The following is a 21,219-nucleotide window of genomic DNA, read 5'->3' as shown; positions in this document are numbered from 1 at the left end:
AAACAACTTTCCATTTCGGTCAAGTAATATATATTTTTTTTATATAAAATAATTCAGTCATAAGTATTGGTAAGAAAAATTTTATTACTTTGTTAAATCGAATTTTCTGAATTAAAAATTATAAAAATCAATACGATAATTCTTTTAGGTTTTGAGAAAATACTTTTTTAAATTAAGAGCAAATTTTTAAATTTAGTTTTGGTACAGTTTTAGTTTTAGTAGCGTAACTCCTTCATCAGGTCTGGCGATCAAATAGTTAATAAAATAATACTCAATATTTTGTAAAAAATAATTTATTAAATATGATCTGTTAATTAATTATGCTCATAATTGAAGTAAATTTTGAAGTTTAACTTAAGCGTTATTAATTTAAGAAAGATTAAGAAACCTTTTATATTTCTTATTACAAAAATATTACAAAAATCAAGGTGGTTTTAGAGTAATTAACTCAGCGTCAAATAATGGGCAGGCAGGAGTAGGTTTCGTGATGAACAAGAAGATAGGGAGGAGAGTGGAGTATTTCAAAACGCATAGCGATAGAATCATTGTAATAAGGATAAAATCAAAACCTAAACCGACAACGATTGTTAACGTCTATATGCCTACAAGCGCCCATGATGATGATGAGGTAGAGTGTGTATACGAAGAGATTGATGAAGCAATTAAACACGTAAAAATGTAAAAGAAGATGAAAATTTAATAATAGTTAGAGATTGGAATGCAAGCATTGGAAAAGGCAAGGAAGGAAATATAGTGGGTGAATATGGGCTGGGCAAAAGGAATGAAAGAGGGGACCGACTTATAGAATTTTGCACGAAGTATAATTTAGTAATTGCCAACACCCAATTTAAAAATCATAATAGAAGAATTTACACTTGGAAAAAGCCAGGCGATACTGGAAGGTATCAGATAGATTATATCATGGTTAAGCAAAGATTTAGAAATCAACTCGTTGACTGCAAAACTTACCCTGGAGCAGACATTGATAGCGACCATAATTTGGTGATAATGAAATGTAGATTGGGGTTTAAAAACCTGAAGAAAAGGTGTCAGATGAATCGGTGGAATTTAGAGAAGCTTGAGGAAGAGGAGGTAAAGAAGATTTTTGAGGAGGACATCGCAAGAGGTCTGAGTAAAAAAGATAAGGTAGAAAATGTAGAAGAAGAATGGGAGAATGTTAAAAAGGAAATTCTTAAATCAGCAGAAGCAAACTTAGGCGGAATAAAGAGAACCGGTAGAAAACCTTGGGTTTCAGACGATATATTGCAGCTGATGGATGAACGTAGAAAATATAAGAATGCTAATGATGAAGAAAGTAAAAGGAACTATCGGCAATTAAGAAATGCTATAAATAGGAAGTGCAAACTGGCGAAAGAAAAGTGGATTAAAGAAAAGTGTTCAGAAGTGGAAAGAGAAATGAACATTGGTAAAATAGACGGAGCATACAGGAAAGTTAAGGAAAATTTTGGGGTACATAAATTAAAATCTAATAATGTGTTAAACAAAGATGGTACACCAATATATAATACGAAAGGTAAAGTCGATAGATGAGTGGAATATATTGAAGAGTTATACGGAGGAAATGAATTAGAAAATGGTGTTATAGAGGAAGAAGAGGAAGTTGAGGAGGATGAAATGGGAGAAACAATACTGAGATCTGAATTTAAGAGAGCATTAAAAGATTTAAATGGCAGAAAGGCTCCTGGAATAGACGGAATACCTGTAGAATTACTGCGCAGTGCAGGTGAGGAAGCGATTGATAGATTATACAAACTGGTGTGTAATATTTATGAAAATGGGGAATTTCCATCAGACTTCAAAAAAAGTGTTATAGTTATGATACCAAAGAAAGCAGGGGCAGAAAAATGTGAAGAATACAGAACAATTAGTTTAACTAGTCATGCATCAAAATCTTAACTAGAATTTTATACAGAAGAATTGAGAGGAGAGTGGAAGAAGTGTTAGGAGAAGACCAATTTGGTTTCAGGAAAAGTATAGGGACAAGGGAAGCAATTTTAGGCCTCAGATTAATAGTAGAAGGAAGATTAAAGAAAAACAAACCAACATACTTGGCGTTTATAGACCGAGAAAAGGCTTTCGATAACGTAGACTGGAATAAAATGTTCAGCATTTTAAAAAAATTAGGGTTCAAATACAGAGATAGAAGAACAATTGCTAACATGTACAGGAACCAAACAGCAACAATAACAATTGAAGAACATAAGAAAGAAGCCCTAATAAGAAAGGGAGTCCGACAAGGATGTTCCCTATCTCCGTTACTTTTTAATCTTTACATGGAACTAGCAGTTAATGATGTTAAAGAACAATTTAGATTCGGAGTAACAGTATAAGGTGAAAAGATAAAGATGCTACGATTTGCTGATGATATAGTAATTCTAGCCGAGAGTAAAAAGGATTTAGAAGAAACAATGAACGGCATAGATGAAGTCCTACGCAAGAACTATCGCATGAAAATAAACAAGAACAAAACAAAAGTAATGAAATGTAGTAGAAATAACAAAGATGGACCTGGACCAGCTGAATGTGAAAATAGGAGGAGAAAAGATTATGGAGGTAGAAGAATTTTGTTATTTGGGAAGTAAAATTACTAAAGATGGACGAAGCAGGAACGATATAAAATGCCGAATAGCACAAGCTAAACGAGCCTTCAGTAAGAAATATAATTTGTTTACATCAAAAATTAATTTAAATGTCAGGAAAAGATTTTTGAAAGTGTATGTTTGGAGTGTCACTTTATATGGAAGTGAAACTTGGACAATCGGAGTATCTGAGAAGAAAAGATTAGAAGCTTTTGAAATGTGGTGCTATAGGAGAATGTTAAAAACCAGATGGGTGGATAAAGTGACAAATGAAGAGGTATTGTGGCAAATAGATGAAGAAAGAAGCATTTGGAAAAATATAGTTAAAAGAAGAGACAGACTTATAGGCCACATACTAAGGCATCCTGGAATAGTCGCTTTAATATTGGAAGGACAGGTAGAAGGGAAAAATTGTGTAGGCAGGCCACGTTTGGAGTATGTAAAACAAATTGTTGGGGATGTAGGATGTAGAGGGTATACTGAAATGAAACGACTAGCACTAGATAGGGAATCTTGGAGAGCTGCATCAAACCAGTCAAATGACTGAAGACAAAAAAAATTACAAAAATGCAGTAGTAATTACAAATATATATATATATATATATATTATAATAGGTAGTCTAAAACGTACTGAGCCTTTTGCGTACGAAATAGCGTTAGCGTATTCTGGCAAAAGTCGGGGTAGGCCGGCATATAAGCAGTCAAGACATCGCCAATAACCTAAATATCCACCAACAAACAAGGTTAACCAATTTGGAGAAAGCTGGCTACAAAAAGGAGCTCGACGTTTGGGTGCCGCATGATCTGACTCAGAAAAATCTACCCGATCGAATCTCTACTGAAACGTAACGAAATGGAGCCATTTCTGAAACGGTTGATAACGAGTGATGAAAAGCAGATAACCTACGACAACAATGTGCGAAGAAGATCGTGGTCGAAGCGAGGAAAAGCTCCTCAGTCTGTGGCAAACCCACACTGCCGTCCAGGAAGGTTATACTGTGCGTTTGGTTGGGTTGGAAGGGGCATCGTGCTTCACAAGTTACTGCCGCCAAACAGAAAGATAGATTCAGACCTGTACTGTGGCGACAATTAGGTCGATTGCAGCTAGCAATTCAAAAGAAACTGTCTGAACTGGTCAATATAAAGGGTGTCGTAAACCACACTGATAACGCCGACCGCATGCATCTTTAAAAACCCGTCAGAAATTGAGATAATTTGACTAGGAGGTGTTTATGTACCCACCGTTTAGCCCGAACCTAGCACTGTCAGACTATCATTTGTTTCGGTCTCTGCAGAACTCCCTGGTTGGTGTTAATTTAGTTTCAAAAGAGGCTTGTGAAAACCACTTGTCACAGGCTTTTGACCAGAAACATCAGAAATTATATAGTGACGGGATTATGTTGTTTCCAGAAAAATAGCAGGTCATTGAAAAAATGGTGCATATATGGTTTCATAATGTTATTTTCCAATAACAATATATGTACTCTCAATTTTGACCTCCAAAGGTTCAATACTTTTTAGAGGACCTGATATATATATATATATATATATATATATATATATATATATATATTATGAAATTTTTAACACTTGAAATTTGATATAATCATATTCATTACTACGATAAATTCAAAACACAGTTTATATATGAAAGTATATAATAGGTAGCAGACTATTTTGAACTTTTTAATGATATTATATCTGCTATACAGCCAAGTAGCATTCAAAATCGCGTTAGATAGGTTATTAGTTCCTTTCCTACTTGTTAATCTGTATAACATTAACTCCAATACTTGGTACTGGTAAAACTGTTTTATAATGTTAAAATAACTTTAGCCGGTACAAATTAATTAACCTAAGTCATTAATAAGGGAAACAACCGTTAGCTAAAAGATATAAAGGAAAATTTAAATTAGAATTTATATAATCTATTTATTTTTTTCAATAATTAATTAATTTTTAAGAACATTACTTTACTGTAAGTAAACTCTATTTTTATTATAAAAAAGGGTTCATTGATTTATAATGTGCAGTGTAAATACTTTGTTTGACAACAATATCATTTCACGTTTGAAGGATTCTCAATCAAGTTCTGATAATGAAAATCCTTTGTTGTGAATTTTTAAAAGCTCTAGTAAGTAGTATAAAATAGATTGCCGTCCCATTACAAACAAGTACCGATACAATTTTGCGAATTAAAAAAAAAAATGATTGATGGAGTGATAATATGAGTAGTAGGCTGAATTACACAGAAGATTTCTGTAATGGTTGGAAAATTAGTACCACCTGCATTTTCTTTGTGTTAAATAGCTATTTTCCTCAGAGGTCGAAGACCTGTTTGATTGAAAGGACAGTCGACACTGGTACTGCTAACGAACTAAGAATGAATTGCATTCGATGATCTTTTAACTACCTATAAAGTATACATTATCATTACAAAAAAAATAAATAAATAAAATAATGAAAAAACATACTTGAATAACTTCTTAATTTGTTTAAATTTTAATCTTAACAAAATTAAATCTGTGAATTTCTATCTGATAATTAATAATAAAAAAAAAGATTAATATTGGTTTTATTGAATAAAATAATATATATATCTACATTCTATAAGGAAAATATAAGAATTAAATTTCTTTTAAGACTTCACCAACTTTCCTTCTTCTATGCGACGTATTTAGATATCATCACCACAGAATTCGAACGTAATTGTTTATTTTTATGGATTCTAATAAATGGGTTATGGCAACGTTTGAATTAGCAACTAAACAATCAGTAATAAAATAAAATCAGCTATTTATTTAATCATCGTTTTAGTTTATATAATTTTTACCGATTTTCAAAACTTAATTATAATAATTTTAAACATATCTTCACATCCGTGCCTACTCATCCTTTAATTAATCACATCCATTGTGTAACTCACTTTTCTGGGTCAACTGTATTCTAATTGTCTTATCTTGCACGATAAAAAATGTTACATAAAAATAACATCAATGCAGACTTAATTTAAAAAAAAATTTGCGGAAGTGGACTTAAATAAATAAAGCATTTTGTGCGTTATTTTTATTTTTTTTAATTGTGATAATGACAAAATTCTATCGAAACTATTTTCCTGAGAAGTTACATTGAACATGAAGGTCTCTGCAAGAGACCCTGAAGGACAAAATTACGTCTCGTCTTAAACGTACTCAGAAATAATATAAAGATATTTTAATACTTATATTATGTGGGAATAATGCTATATATGACTAAAGCAATCTATTTTTATGAGAAGTTCAATTCAGAACTGAGTCAGTTTCTTTTATTAAATCATAAAAAACAAAGTACACATTGGTCACTAACATGGTCTATACATTTTAAAATTTAATGTATCAAGTATCTTTACTTTCATATGAATGTAAGATAGCGAGATTACATAACATACAACAGCAATCTTTCTTTTCCTTTTTAGCCTTCAGAACCACCCTAAGGTATTACTTCAGAGGATGATATGTATGAATGTAATGAAGTGTATTCTTGTACAGTCTAAGGTTGACCGTTCGTGAGATGTGTGGTTAATTGAGACTCAACCGCCAAAGAACATCATTATCCATGATCTAGTATACAAATCGGTATAAAAGTAACTGCCTTTACTAGGATTTGAACCTTAGAACTTTCGACTTCGAAATCAGCTGATTTGCGATGACGAGTTCACATCAGCGACACACTTTTTGTTATAGAAGTTCTTTTTTTCTATAGCACTGAAATAGAAAGCCGAAAATGAAAAATTCGCAAATTTCTCTAACCGTTTGAAAATGTTGCACAAAATTTTATCATGAAATATTTCATACATTGATACCTAATGAACAAGTTTGAACAAAGTTAGCTTATACCTATAAAGGAATATATATACATTTATATGGGAAAACGTGTATATATATATATATTCTTTTTGTTTTAATATACTCATTAGGGTTCAATCATAAAGATTTGTTAACCCGATAGGTTTTTTGACTGATCACCATACATTCATATATATATATATATAGAAAAAACTGATGTATATATACATGTATGTCATATGTACAGATGATACAGTAATAAAAATATATGTATAAGTGGTTGGTTATATAAAATTAAAAAAATAAAACCGGCGGAAAGTCTAGAACAAACTAACCGACCGATTCTTGGTTGGAAAAAATCCTTATTGGAATTTATTAGCAGAATATCACATATTTCTTATTATGCTTTACATTAGGACATATTGCTTCGGTGAAATATTTATATATTGTATTGATTGCTTCTATATATTATGTTTGAATTTATGATTAAGCTTCCTATTAAAATTATGTTATCTTAAAAAAAAAATCTGACAACATAATTGTAAAACTTTCCCGTCACGCGGCTTTTTTCCTGATGCACGGCTTACACACACAACTTAATTTAAAATATTTATCATTTTATTTAAATAAATTATATATTTTTTATTTATTTCAATGATTCTAATTAAAGCGCGTGCGTATACCGTATTTCATTCGCGCGGATCTGGTGGTACTAGCAGCCACTTACAATACTTTTTTGCACTTTAAATATTATTCATTTATTTAATTCTACCGCTGACCTGTGACGTTAAAACATACAGACGACTACAGCAGCTGTACGTCAGTGCTGCTTTAGCGCTCCTTGTGGTGTAAGGGGGTACTATTGACGCAGTATACCCACTTAGCCATTCGTTTATTTAGAGAATTGTTTGGGGTGGGGATACGATTTTGCAAAAACTTTTTTTGTAAATATTATTATTTAATAGTTAACAAATGTGCTTAAGGAAAATATGACCTTAATTAGGCAAAATCTCGAGACACTGAGGTAACGTTGGTCTACAGCCTCACCCCCTCGACCTTTTAAATTGAAAATTTAATGGCATCAATGCCCCACATATGGAAGTAATCTGACCATGTTTGATCAAAATCAGTCGAGTAGTTCTAGAGGTATAAGGTGATTTAGAGGGCGACAACGAACATACACACGTTCATACGAACATCCGGAAAATTTCCAGCCGGTTTTTTGGTTCCTTAGGTGTCAAAACGTCAAGATCCGGTGAAAATCTTATACCCCCAAATTGGACCAATTAGAATACTTTCCCTTCTAAAGCTTTGCTATAACGCTAGACTGGAAAGTAAAATCATTGTTTATTATAGAAATTTATTGAAATTACGCATATTTTTTATTCAGGCTGTACATTATGATTAAAAAATGAAAAAGACATTAAATCTATATAGAATATCCTAATTTAAAAAATACTGACTTAAAAAAATCATAAGATATCCAAAATAGTAATATTTTGAGGTTAATAAAAATTATTTGTCGAGGCAAAAATACATAATGGTAAATGTATGTGTTTGTGTTACAGATGAGGTTCGTACTGGAACATATAGACAATTGTTTCACCCAGAACAGTTGATAACTGGGAAAGAAGACGCTGCTAATAACTACGCACGAGGTCATTACACTATTGGAAAAGAAATTGTTGACATCGTTCTCGATCGTATAAGAAAGCTCAGTGATCAATGCACGGGACTTCAGGGATTTCTTGTCTTTCACAGTTTCGGTGGTGGTACTGGTTCTGGGTTTACATCTCTTCTTATGGAACGTCTTTCAGTCGATTACGGAAAAAAAAGTAAATTGGAATTTTCAATTTACCCGGCACCACAGGTAAAATTTAAAGATTTAAAAATATTTTTACATAATAAAAAACTAAGTGGTTCTACCGATCGGGTTTTATATATCAATCGATGAACTCATTTTATCAAAATGCATATAAATTCTGTTGTTCGTTTCAAGGATTTAATAAGCGATGAAAAATATGTAGAAAAACATATTTTGACTAATTTTATCTTTTATCTGGTGGCTGAAAAGATTGTTAATGATTTCACGTAGTCTATTAAATTGTAGTTTTGGACTACAGTTGTAGTATTAACGGGTTAATTTTTTAAAATCTAAACCTTGTTTTCTGTTTATTGTTCGTATGGAGCTTCAGATCAGAACTTAGTCTATATATATGTGCGCGCGCGTTTAATAGGCCGTCTCTCAAGCGAAATTGAAGAGACGAGAGAGTAAGAGAGTAAGCCAGCCTACTTGGGCTCTCTCTCTTTTTCTGTTTAGCCTCCGGAAACACCGTAAGGTATTACTTCAGAAAATGAATGAGGATGATACATATGTAAATGAAGTGTAGTCTTGTACAGTCTCAGGTCAACCATTCCTTAGGTGTGTGGTTAATTGAAACCCAACCACCAAAGAATACTGGTATCCATTATGTAGTATCCAAATCTGTATAAAAGTAACTGCTTGTACTAGGATTTGAACCTTAGAATTCTCAACATCGAAATCAGCTGATTTGCAATGACAAGTTAACCACTAGACCAGCGCAGTGGGCTAGCCTATTTGAGCTATAAGAGTCTAACACCTGCTTCACTTATCAGTGTATATAATTCTTATCTCCTTCACTTACTCCAGATAAAATAACAAAACTTTAAAATTAACCCGCATTTATAAAATTATACACAGCATCCTAATTTGGTAAATTAAAAAATAAAACAAAACAAAATTTATCCCATATTAATTGACCGATTTTGAATTCTTTACAGACTATTTAATTTTATAACAAAGTTCAAAGTTTGATCAGTAATTAAAAAGGATTCAAAATTGACCTACTGTATATATTTTTTTCATATAATTTAGTAGAATAGAATAGTAAAAGTTATTTTATAAAGACAGATTATGATAATTTCATTTTTTACTTCAGAAATGAACTAAAGTAGTTCAATTTTGTAAATCCTGTTTCTTCAGAAGATGTGGTGTAATGGTGTTTGCAGAACAATTTTTCCTTTCTAAAAATATATTTTAATAAATTAATATTAATATTTTTGCAGTTAAAGCTGCAAGTAAACTAATTATGATTAAGTACTATTTAAAAATTATATCAGAATGATGTATAAGATACATATAAATAATCTTAATTTACATTTAACATTAATATTAAAATTGATCATTAATATTTTAATTAAAGTTATGATATAATTATTATTTAATAAATACATTTTCTTACATACAATAAAATTTATATTTTAGAATAATTGTATATAAAACTCATAATTTACAATGAATTTATACAAACACAAAACACGCACACCATGCTCACAGATGTAACATAAAATGGACTAAATAGAATTATTGTTCTACTACAGAACAATAACAAGCAGTAAGCATACCAGTAATACATTTTATGGAATTGTTGGTAAGGTTTCATGTCCAGTTGATCATGAATGAAACCTCTTTAGAGTCCAGAACATCGTATTAAAAGAGTTAATTGTTATTGAAACAGCTGAGCGATCTGCTTTATGTTACGTCTGGCGTAACAGTAGATTTTTTTTTTAACATCTAAAGTAACTTGCCTGTTTTAACAATAAAATTATGTTTGCGTGCAGATGAAAAAAAACTTAACCACTTGCTGTTGTTGTCTGGCAATTAAATATCTTCATATTAAGCAATAAATAAAACATTGTATCAAAATATTTTTTTTAAATTTAATTATTAGGACAGACTATTAAAACTTATTATGTTCCGCATGAAAAATATATTTAATTGTGAATTAAAGATACTGCATACAATATTAAATGACTTACTTCATACATGAATGTAACCTACATCTAATTTTACCATTTCTTATAAATCATAATAATCAATGTTAATCTATCAATGTTATTTCTATTAAGTTAGTTATTTAGACGTTTTTATTTAAATAACAGTAATTATAATTTTCATCTTATTTTTAATAATTAATAGAAACTGGAGTTTTTAAAGAATCTATGTAATAAAATTAATTTTTCCATAATTATGCAACAATTATAAGTTAAATATACAAAAAAAAGAGATGAGAAAAAGAGTTTCAGACATCCTTAAACAAATCAAAGCTTTTTCTACTGCTAAATTTTTTAGAAAAATTGTAGTGAAGTAATAAAAAAATCATCAGAAATAAAAAAAACTAAGGAGAAATTTTTTTAAATTTATAGTTTTTTCTGAATTTAATAAAATGTGGGATGAAGTACTCGGAAAGAAAACCAAATTGTAAAAACAGTAAATACATGAGTATTCAAAAAATTGACTCAAAACAAAATCCATTAGTGTTAATTGAAATTAAAAAATTATATATTTATTTTGTAATAGTTGCAATTTGTAATTAATATAGGGAACTAACAATGAATTTAGGAAATTGTGGAAAAACTATTGTACAAATGGTTAAGTATTTTTCTGGAGTCAGAATAGGGGAACTTTCAAATAATAAAATGTATATCAAATTCTAAATCCCAGTAATAAAACAATCAAGTTATTGGCACAAATAAATTGGATTTCTAATCCAGATATAACAGGTTCAGATCCACTTCAAAACAGTGAAATTTATAATCTAACATGCAATTTTGATCACATAGCTGTAATGTATTCATCTTCAATAATGGAAAAGTAAGGGAAATTGATATGTAAGGAAAGATTTAACCTCATCGCATAATACTCATATCAATAATTAAGAGATAAACACAATAAAAATATATTTCCATAAATCTTATAATCATGGGAAGGAATTAAAATAAGGATATTTATTTTAAACTTTATCAATTTAATGGAAGGAATGCTTCTCATTTTTTTATTCTGTTTAAAAACCTTAGGTGTCAACTGCAGTAGTTGAACCATACAACTCAATTTTGACAACACACACAACCTTAGAACATTCAGATTGTGCATTTATGGTTGACAATGAAGCAATTTATGATATTTGTAGAAGAAATCTTGATATTGAACGACCAACTTACACTAATCTGAATAGACTGATTGGGCAAATTGTTTCTTCCATCACTGCCTCTTTAAGATTTGATGGTGCACTCAATGTTGATCTTACTGAATTTCAAGTAAGTATCTTTTATTTTGTTGTTTACGGGTTTTTTTTTAATCTTTCATCTCGTTATCCTCAATATTATGAATTTAGATAGTAGGATTTGATTGGATTCTTAAATTTGGATGATATTTCTTCAGGTAAAGTACATTTTATTTGATATTATGTACTGTATTTAATAAATATTTAAATCTAAAGTTCTGATCTCTGATAATTGTAATAATCAGTGTTACTTAAAAAAAAAAAATAGGAATTTGGTAAGAAAAATATTTTTTTATTTAGTTATGTTGTGTATAATGTTAGTTTAAAAGTTTATAATGCGTATTTTCACTACATTAATTAAACATGTAAAAAGTACCTTTTTTAGTAATTTATTAAAAGTACAGCAATTTGTCACATATCTGTTGGGATATTATGCATATAAACTACAGAAAAGTACGACTTAAGATTTTTCTTTAATCTTTTATAGGGTAAACTAGTAATATCTTTTTGTGCCATGGATGTTTGGAATTTTTACCGATTCATTAAAAATGTTGATGTATTTATTTTTATCAAACTGTGACAAAATTTGCAAAAGTTTCCAACAGATTTTGTCAGGTTTAGCTTCTCAAACAATTTTCTAATGACTCAGTTACACAGGAAAAATTAAAATTTTTTATCTAAAAGTAAAGTAAAGCAGTTGTAGCAAGAAAGCTGGTTTTTTTGGGTAGAAATAGGAAATAATATATTGCTTACATTTTTTAGTGTACAATATTAGATATTTTTAATGGTATACAATAATTTGATTATATTATGTAACCTTTCATTTTGAATATTACTGAAATTTTACTGTTATTAAATAAATAAATATTTTATTGCCGATATCTTGAATTTCACTTAAGATTTGTGCTGCGTTATATAAAACCTTATATGCATATGCAATCCAATGCTCAATTAATTTTATAAAAGAGTGATTGAATCCAGGCACCTGAAAATTTCAGAGATGTGTAACAATTTCCTTAAAATTAACTACTTTCAGAATTTTGGTAGATGACAAAATAAATATTTGATAGTAAATAACTGAATATTAATACTAATTATTATTTTGGTGAGATATTACGGCTAATTCTATATATTAAAGGTATTTTACCTTTTTGTTATCAGTTTTTTAAATATTCCATTAAAATGTGGCTTTTATTATGAAGTAAATTTCATTTTGCGATAGAAAAGAGAAATAGCTGCATTAATTTAATTAAATATAAATTGTGTAACGTTCTTTAGAATTTCAAGGATTTACCTCCTCCATAAAAAAGTATGCTTCTTGGGGATATACATTATCTGATACTTCCTTGTCTTAAAGTAGACAATTCATTGCACTATTTATCTGTAAAAAAAACTATTTCTTATTGCTATTATAATTTGTTTGATTATATAAAAATCATTCTGTATGAAAATTATTGCAACGCACTAGTTCCTGCATTTTTTATTAATATGATTAGATTAAGAATATTATCAACAACAGACTGATAAATGAACAAATAGGACAGGCAGTGACAAACAGTATGTTTAAATTATTATTATAATCAGTTGAACAACAGCTTTCAGTTATCATAGAATACAGATATTTAACCTAATTTGTAATAAAACTAAAAAATAAGAACAGTGACAATGTGAAGTGCTTCACAGAGTTTTTATAATAATTTATAAAACATTAAATAACACATAAATAATTAATAATTTATATAATAGTCTGTTTTTAATGTTGCATAAGAATTTTGAAAGATATGAGGAATTTATAGATTAATATAATTGTACCTGATGATGGTCTGAGCCCAAAACCAGTTGTACAAAAAGATCATACTTGCTGTATGTAAGTAAATAAAAATTTAATCAAATTAATAATTATTCTTTAAAAGAGTTTTTTTAAATTTTTATGCTAAAAATGATATATTACATTTTTTATAAATTACATAATTATACAGTACATAATTATTTCTAATAATATTCAGATCAGAGAATTCATGCGAGTACTAAAATAAAAAAAGGTATTTTTAACTTATTGACTCATTCTGTATTTTTTATGATTTCAGAGATACCTCCAACATTAATTCCTTTTTTAAAATACTGAATTATTAAGATTACACATTTGTTATAAATGCTAAAAATAAAAATTAATACATAATATGCCCTATTATTTTGCCAAATGTTTACATGTAAATTAATTTTCATGATAGAATATAATTTTTAAAATTCAGCATTTTTAAAAAGAATTGATGATGAAGGTATCTCCAAAACACAAAACTAAAATAATAAAAAAAAAACACACAGAATGTGTCAATAAAATAATAAAATTCCTTCTATTTTATTGTGGAAATGAATTCATTGATTTCTATTATTAAATAATAAAGCAGTGGTATTCCTAATAAAATGTTTGTTTAAAAAAAAATGTTTAATTGAATATGTTTTTATTTTTTGTTTACATAGACAAATCTTGTTCCATACCCAAGAATACATTTTCCATTGGCAACTTATGCTCCTGTAATATCAGCTGAAAAAGCATATCACGAGCAAATGACTGTGGCAGAAATCACCAATGCATGTTTTGAACCAGCCAACCAGATGGTGAAATGTGATCCACGTCATGGGAAATACATGGCCTGCTGCATGTTATACAGGTAACAACTTCTACCTTAGCCTATTTTATATCTGACTGTAAAACTATATAAAAAAAAAACAACAATGCTTAATAATTTTATATGATTTAATATTCTAGAAATCTTAGGAGGTCCCAGGTTCGAATGCCAGTTAGGCTTGGCATTTTTCAAATGCAATGAAATTCCACTTCCATTTCCCTCACACAAGCTTATGTGGTGAAATCATCAATCCAAAAAAAAAAACATTTTAGTAATAAGCAATAAAAAATAATATTCTTGCATAAGCATACAATATTTAAAAGTTAATAATTACAACAATATAAAGTTAAATTATAGAAAAATTAAGAAGAAATTCTTAATTATATTAAATTAAAAAAAATTATTTGTTTATTAACAATACTTGCTCATGTTAATATCTTATCTTGGTATCAGTTGTTTAGACCTCTTTAATTTATAGAAATGTTTACTACTTATGCAAACACAAGTAATATTAAAGAAAAATGAATAATTTCTTGTAAAGAAAAAATTTAATTTTTGAAATTGCAGAATATTTGCTTCAACAAAAGTTCTGCAGACAGCAAAATTGCATCCAACAAAAAAAGAACATTTTATTGGACTAGATCTTTTTTTTTTATTTTTTATATTTTATCTAACATAATATCTATTAGTTCAGTTGTGTGGTTAGTTGTTAAATACTCAGTTGTATTGATGATATTTTCACTACAGTCGTCAGCTTATACGAGTATGTTTATTATATAGTATAATTTGTATTAGAACTTGTATTTTATGTTATGAAAGGTGATTAAGATTCATTTCGGATAGGTGTGTCAGTTTACTACATATTTTGAAAGTGTGTTTGTTATCTACTTTGAATATTCTGAAATCTGAAAAGTTTAATGATTTTTTTTGTATTTATGTTCTATGGTATATAAAATATGAATTTATTTTTGAGATGCCATTTACTGATAAGAATCTGGAAGTTTAACTGTCATTTAATTTTTTTTTTATACTTTGTAAAACGTTTAACCATATCTTGTCCAGATCAGTAGAATTAAAAAGAAGGTCATGGAGTACTTTAGCTAATTACTTTGCACTCTACTTCTTTATTAATCTCATCTTTCTGTTTTTTCTCAATTAAGCTCTCCACTGTACAAAACTACAAAATATACAAACTTCAATAAATAAAACAGTGTCTATTTTGAATATGAACAGTTTTTTTTCTAGAATATGAATTTTAATTTAGACAAATCCCATTTTAATTCTATTTAACGATTACTAAGTATTTTAATGAGAATTCATAATATAAATACTAATGGATCATTTTTTTAAATTCTTTTATAAATTACTATAAACATTGTTATAGTTGCTGATAATCTGCATATTATTTTCTATTACTTAGCAGTATTCTATTATACTTTATCTTCTTCTACTCTAATCTTTTCATTCTACATGCATCTTTCTCTTATATCTGGTCTATATACATTCTATTTTGAAGTCTAGCCAAAATAAAGAGAAAGTCATCACCTTGAATTTATTGAACACAAAGTGTTTTCAACTCACATTTCAATTAATGTCTGGATACATAAAGTCAATAAAGCTTAAAAAATAAACATAAATTTAGAATACAATAATTTTTTATCTTTTATCTTTCAGAGGAGATGTTGTTCCAAAAGATGTCAATGCAGCAATTGCTACAATCAAGACTAAACGAACAATCCAATTTGTTGACTGGTGTCCAACCGGTTTCAAAGTTGGAATAAATTATCAGCCACCGACTGTTGTTCCAGGAGGAGATTTAGCTAAAGTACAACGAGCAGTATGTATGTTGTCAAATACAACTGCTATTGCTGAAGCCTGGGCTAGACTCGATCATAAATTTGATTTGATGTATGCTAAAAGAGCATTTGTACACTGGTATGTCGGTGAAGGTATGGAAGAAGGTGAATTCAGTGAAGCCCGTGAAGATTTAGCAGCTCTTGAAAAAGATTATGAAGAAGTTGGTGTCGATTCAACAGAAGGAGAAGTCGAAGATGGTGATGAATATTAAATGAAATGATACTTATTTTAAATACTGATAATATATTCTACAGAATATTAAATTTATTAAATAATTTGTAATAATAAATTTCTTAAAAAGAAAATTATTATATATTGTCTCTGTTTATTTTAATATATTAAATTAATTTATAGTTTAAAATTGAAATAAAAATTAAGATAGTGAAATCCTTATTGATATCTTAACGTTGTTTTGCATAGCACAACACGATGTATAATAACATTTTCTGAGTATTAAATATTTTAGTGTCATAAAAACCAAAAGTGTCTAAATTTCAAATTTTTTTTGAAAGTGTATTTGGATCAATCTCAAAAAAAATATTTTAATCGATTTTAAAAAAGTCTGTTTATAAATTTCTATTAAAAAGTAAACTTATAAAAATTTTTATTTTAAACTTGATTTGAAATATTATTTATATTGTACTTAAAATTACACATAAAATGTGAGTTTATTTTCCTTATTATGATTATAAAAAAGACAGAGACAATTTAATATTACAGAAAAAATTTAGTCTATTATTTATTGAATAACGATATGATACGATATTAATAAAAAATAACTTTTACATAAACTTAACATATGTATATTTTTTTTCAAAATAATCAATTTTATAATGTTATTTCATAAATAATAAGTAAAAATAAAAATAATTTATAATACTAATCAACATAAGTTATGATAATATTATTGTGTACTTGGATTTAAGTAACATTTCTTATACTATCCCTATATATAATATTATTTATTATAATTAAATATCAAGTAATTATAATACAAGTATATTAATGATCATCTTAAAGTTTTAATAAATTTAATTTTTTAAATTGTTATTTAATTTATTTAGTGCATGTGTTATTTATTACTACTAAAATTTATATTTCAGACTATAGAATATAGAACATAAATAATTGTAAAATTTATGAATTTTATTTATTTGTAATTAATTTATTTTTATGAATTTTGTGAGTTAACACATAACTATAATTCCATGACAGGTTGAAAGGGTCATTTAGTAATCTTAAATATTATTATTATGATTAAAGCTTATATTTGCAGTAATAATATATATTTTATTTATTTCATAATTAATGAATAATATATGTTTCAAAACATTTTTACTGTTTTCCATTTTTGTACTGCATATTATTATCAATATATTTATATTCAATAAATTAATTATCTGGTAAATAATTTTTTTTTAATCATTTACAACATTTAGCAATCCTTTACCTTTCCATATATGAAATTTTTACTAAAAATTTCTTTTATCTATCTGAGAATGTTCAGTTACTCAACGTGATAAAGAATTTAAAACAAAACTTTGTTTGGCAAAGGTTTATGAAAATACCAATCAGTGCAGTATATAAACAATTCAGGTACAGAGTATGTGACACCACCTGACTTTTACCAAAACCAACTGATCACCAAGCCAAACCAATAGTAGTAGCCACAAATATGAAACTCCATAAGATTTAAAAAGCTTATGTAAATTTTTTTTGATTTAATACTTTTGCATTCATGTTTGACTGAATATTAATATGAAAATATACCATTAAATTAATCAGTGTAAAAACTTTCTAGAAAATACAACTTAAGTATGCTGTCATTCAGCATAACTGTTTTTACAAATCCTAAGTTCATAATCTTTTCTATAATGAAAAACTGGTTTATCGATAGATGCCTGTCGATAAACTAGTATTACTGTTATTATAACAAACATACCTATACTGATAAAAGTAACATTGTGTTTAACAACACATATGATTAAAAAAATTCACTTTTCATACATTATTTTTCATCAGAGTGCAATATTGAATTAAAGATAATCTCTTACTTTATGTCCCCATAACCTCTATATGATAATGTATCATACATCTAAATATTGTGTGATTTATGTGTTCTAAACCTCTAAGCGACAAAAAGGTCACTATTACTGATAAAAGTTGAAATAAATGTAATTTTTCAGTAAATACAAACCATGTGCCCAGGGAAATCCATGGTCTCTTTTACCCCAGTAACCCAGAAAATTTAGTCAGATTGCTGGGATGTAAGTGACCATGGATTTCCCTATTTATGGTCTGTATTTACACCAAAATAACCAAAAATTAAAAATTACATTTATTTAAAAATATTATCGGTAATAATGTTCTTTTTTCTTTTCCCTTAATGGTGTAAAACCTTTTTAATGATCATATATCTTGATTATTTTTATTTTATCGATGTCAAATTCTACAAGTATCCATTTTACAACACCTCAGAAACTGACAACTGATCAAAATTTAATACATCCGAAAAACACATTCATTAATTATAAATTCTATCAGGTTTGTAAAACAGTAGTTCCTAAACTTATTCAATTCTCAGCATCCTTGTTGAATCCATATTTTCTCAAGGAACCCTATTCAACTTTTAATGAGTACATTTCGCAAAATAACTATATGCAAGGATTAGGTAAAAGTAAATAAAATACATTTTAGATCACAAAAAAATGGAAATAAAGTTATGAAAATTTTATCTTTTTTGGCATCCATGAGGAAGTCGTGGCTCCCCAGTACGCCAAGTTTGGGAACCATTAGTTTAGCTTACTAGCAAAGTTTAAGATATATAGCAAAGAAGACCTCTAATTTTCAATATTTTGATTGTACTTCCATTAATCACATATAGTTCTAATTCATTTAAACACAATGGACAAAAATTAGCTAAGTAATAAAATAACAGAAGAAAAAGGTACTAGTGCATTAACTGGCTCACATATTATTTTACATAATTGTCTTATTAAGTATTTTTTATTTATCTAATGCTAGTTGTTAATGCACAAAAAACCTAAGCAATCAAAACATTACCGTTAATAAATCAAGGTTTACGAGCGTGGGTTACGTTGGTTTGATTATTATGACCTTCTTTTTTTTTTAACCACTGTTAGTAAAGTATTACTTTAGAGGATGAGATGGATAACAATGTAGCGTGTGAAAATGCCATGATTATTATAACCTTTTTTTTCCTGTTTAGCCTCTGGGAATCACAGTTAGGTATTACTTCAAAGGATGAATGAGGATGATATGTATGAGTGACTGTAAGAGAAGCGTAGTCTTGTACAGTCCCAGGTTGACCATTTCTGAGATGTGTGATTAATTGAAATCCAACCACAAAAGAACACCGGTATCCGCGATCTAGTCATTAAAATTCGTATAAAAGTAACTGCCTTTACTTACTAGGATTAGAACATTGGAACCCTCAACTTCGAAATCAGCTGATTTGTGAAGACACGTTTACCACTAGACCAACCCGGTTGGGTATGATTATTGTAACCTAACCAAACATAACCTACGCTTGCTTCGCTCGATAACCTCGTCTAATTAGTTAAATATACAAAATTAGATCTTAAATATACAAGATTAATCAAATTTAACGGTAATTATGCATAATCACCAAATTATACGATATGAAATGATTATTTTATAAATTTTTTTTAAATTAAAAATGTTAATTTTTTTTTAAAAATTACTTCAAATTACTCTTAAGACTAGTGTTATAAAATTAAAAAATACGTATTTATTAGAAAATTATGTAAAATAATATGCCTGCTGATTAATCCACAAGTACCGAAAAAATAATGGTTAGATGGAAACTTATTAGGTAGACATAAATGGTATCACATGAATGACAGTACTTTTTACAGTAGTCGATAAGATCGGTTGATGTGAAAATTATTTTTACTTTATGCATACAACATTTAAACCGTGATCTGCTGGAACAAATATTGGTCTTCATCAAATAGTTTTATTCAGAAACAAACTGTTGCATTTTTAGTGTAAAAATTAATTGACTGCAGTAGTTATCAGAGAATTGTTAAAAAAATATGAAATGAATATATTTACAAAAAATAACAGTAAATAAATCATATTAACTGGAAGAAATATATTTTTCCATTATCACAGATAAACTTCAACCAATAAATTACCATCACTTAACAAAGTACAAAATTCTAGTTGTAATTTTCAAAGTTACTTGCAAAACCCTTACATTAATTGATACTAGAGCGAGTATAATTAATCTTTATGTTATTAGAAGAGTTGATATCCCTATGCTCCACAGCCTAAAAGCGATTTTTTATACTTCTAAGAAGATGTTCTAAAAATTATTTCTTTATTTCCCTTTCCTTTCTTTTGAACCATTAAATCATTAAATTAACCAAAAATCAAATCTCTACTATTCTCACTGAACTGAAAATCTATACATAGATAGTTTTCTTGGAAAAAACACGAAATGATTCTTAACATACAATTTTCAGTAATAATATCATTTTATTCAATCTAAGAAAAGGTTGGTTTTCTAATTCAGAAACCAGAACCTTTAGCTGGCTTCTTCATTATACTACAAATAAAAAATAAAACTTTTATTCTGGTTAATGTATAATAATACATTAGATAGATCATGTCATTATAAAATAGATTATAAATATAAAAACAAATCTTAAAATAAAAAAAACAGATGCAAATTAAAGTCAACATTAATTATTTAAATACAAACACAAGTAATAATGTTAAGGAAAATACATTAAGTGTAACAAATTATTACAAAACAATTTACCATTTAGAAGTCACTATTGAAAATTATTTTGAGCACATATTTATGTGCATGTTGAAGAGAAAAAAATAAAATATAAAACGTAAACAGATAAATTTTAATCTTAATTATTCCTGAAGAAGGCAAACTACTTTACGATAAGACTCGTCCGAATTTACAGCAAGTTAAATTACTGATTAACCAATCGTCACTTTCACGGCACTAATCAACAGTCAGCTATTGATAGTATCAACAGACTTTGTTATAATTTTTATGTTTACACTGATAAATTTTTATTACATCGTTCTTAGCTTATAGAGTTCAAGTAAACAAACTGCGCGTACGAGTGTTCAGTGCCAATTCACAAGCATCTCTGTTAAAGCCTACTTTTTTCTGATGAGCCTCCGTAACCACCGTAAGGTATTACTTCAGAGGATG

The 21,219-nt window shown here is 28.1% G+C and overlaps 1 protein-coding gene across 2 annotated transcripts in view; it reads left to right on the top strand.

Moving 5' to 3' along the window:
- The window catches only part of LOC142322289 (tubulin alpha chain, testis-specific-like), a 126,362-nt gene extending 109,494 nt beyond the window's left edge, over positions 1-16,868 (top strand). Inside the window, exons 4-7 of one of the 2 annotated variants that reach the window (XM_075361201.1) lie at positions 7,993-8,294; positions 11,303-11,542; positions 13,990-14,180; positions 15,813-16,868. In XM_075361201.1, the coding sequence (XP_075217316.1) occupies positions 7,993-8,294; positions 11,303-11,542; positions 13,990-14,180; positions 15,813-16,206 (1,127 nt within the window). In that variant the 3' untranslated portion in view covers positions 16,207-16,868. The remainder of the gene's footprint in view (positions 1-7,992; positions 8,295-11,302; positions 11,543-13,989; positions 14,181-15,812) is intronic. The other variant, XM_075361202.1, reaches the window with a different exon arrangement.
- The last annotated feature ends 4,351 nt before the right edge of the window (positions 16,869-21,219 follow it).

The sequence above is a fragment of the Lycorma delicatula genome, chromosome 3 (assembly GCF_047948215.1).
Source record: "Lycorma delicatula isolate Av1 chromosome 3, ASM4794821v1, whole genome shotgun sequence".
Lineage (NCBI taxonomy): Eukaryota > Metazoa > Arthropoda > Insecta > Hemiptera > Fulgoridae > Lycorma > Lycorma delicatula.
This window is presented reverse-complemented; position numbering and strand designations above follow the sequence as displayed.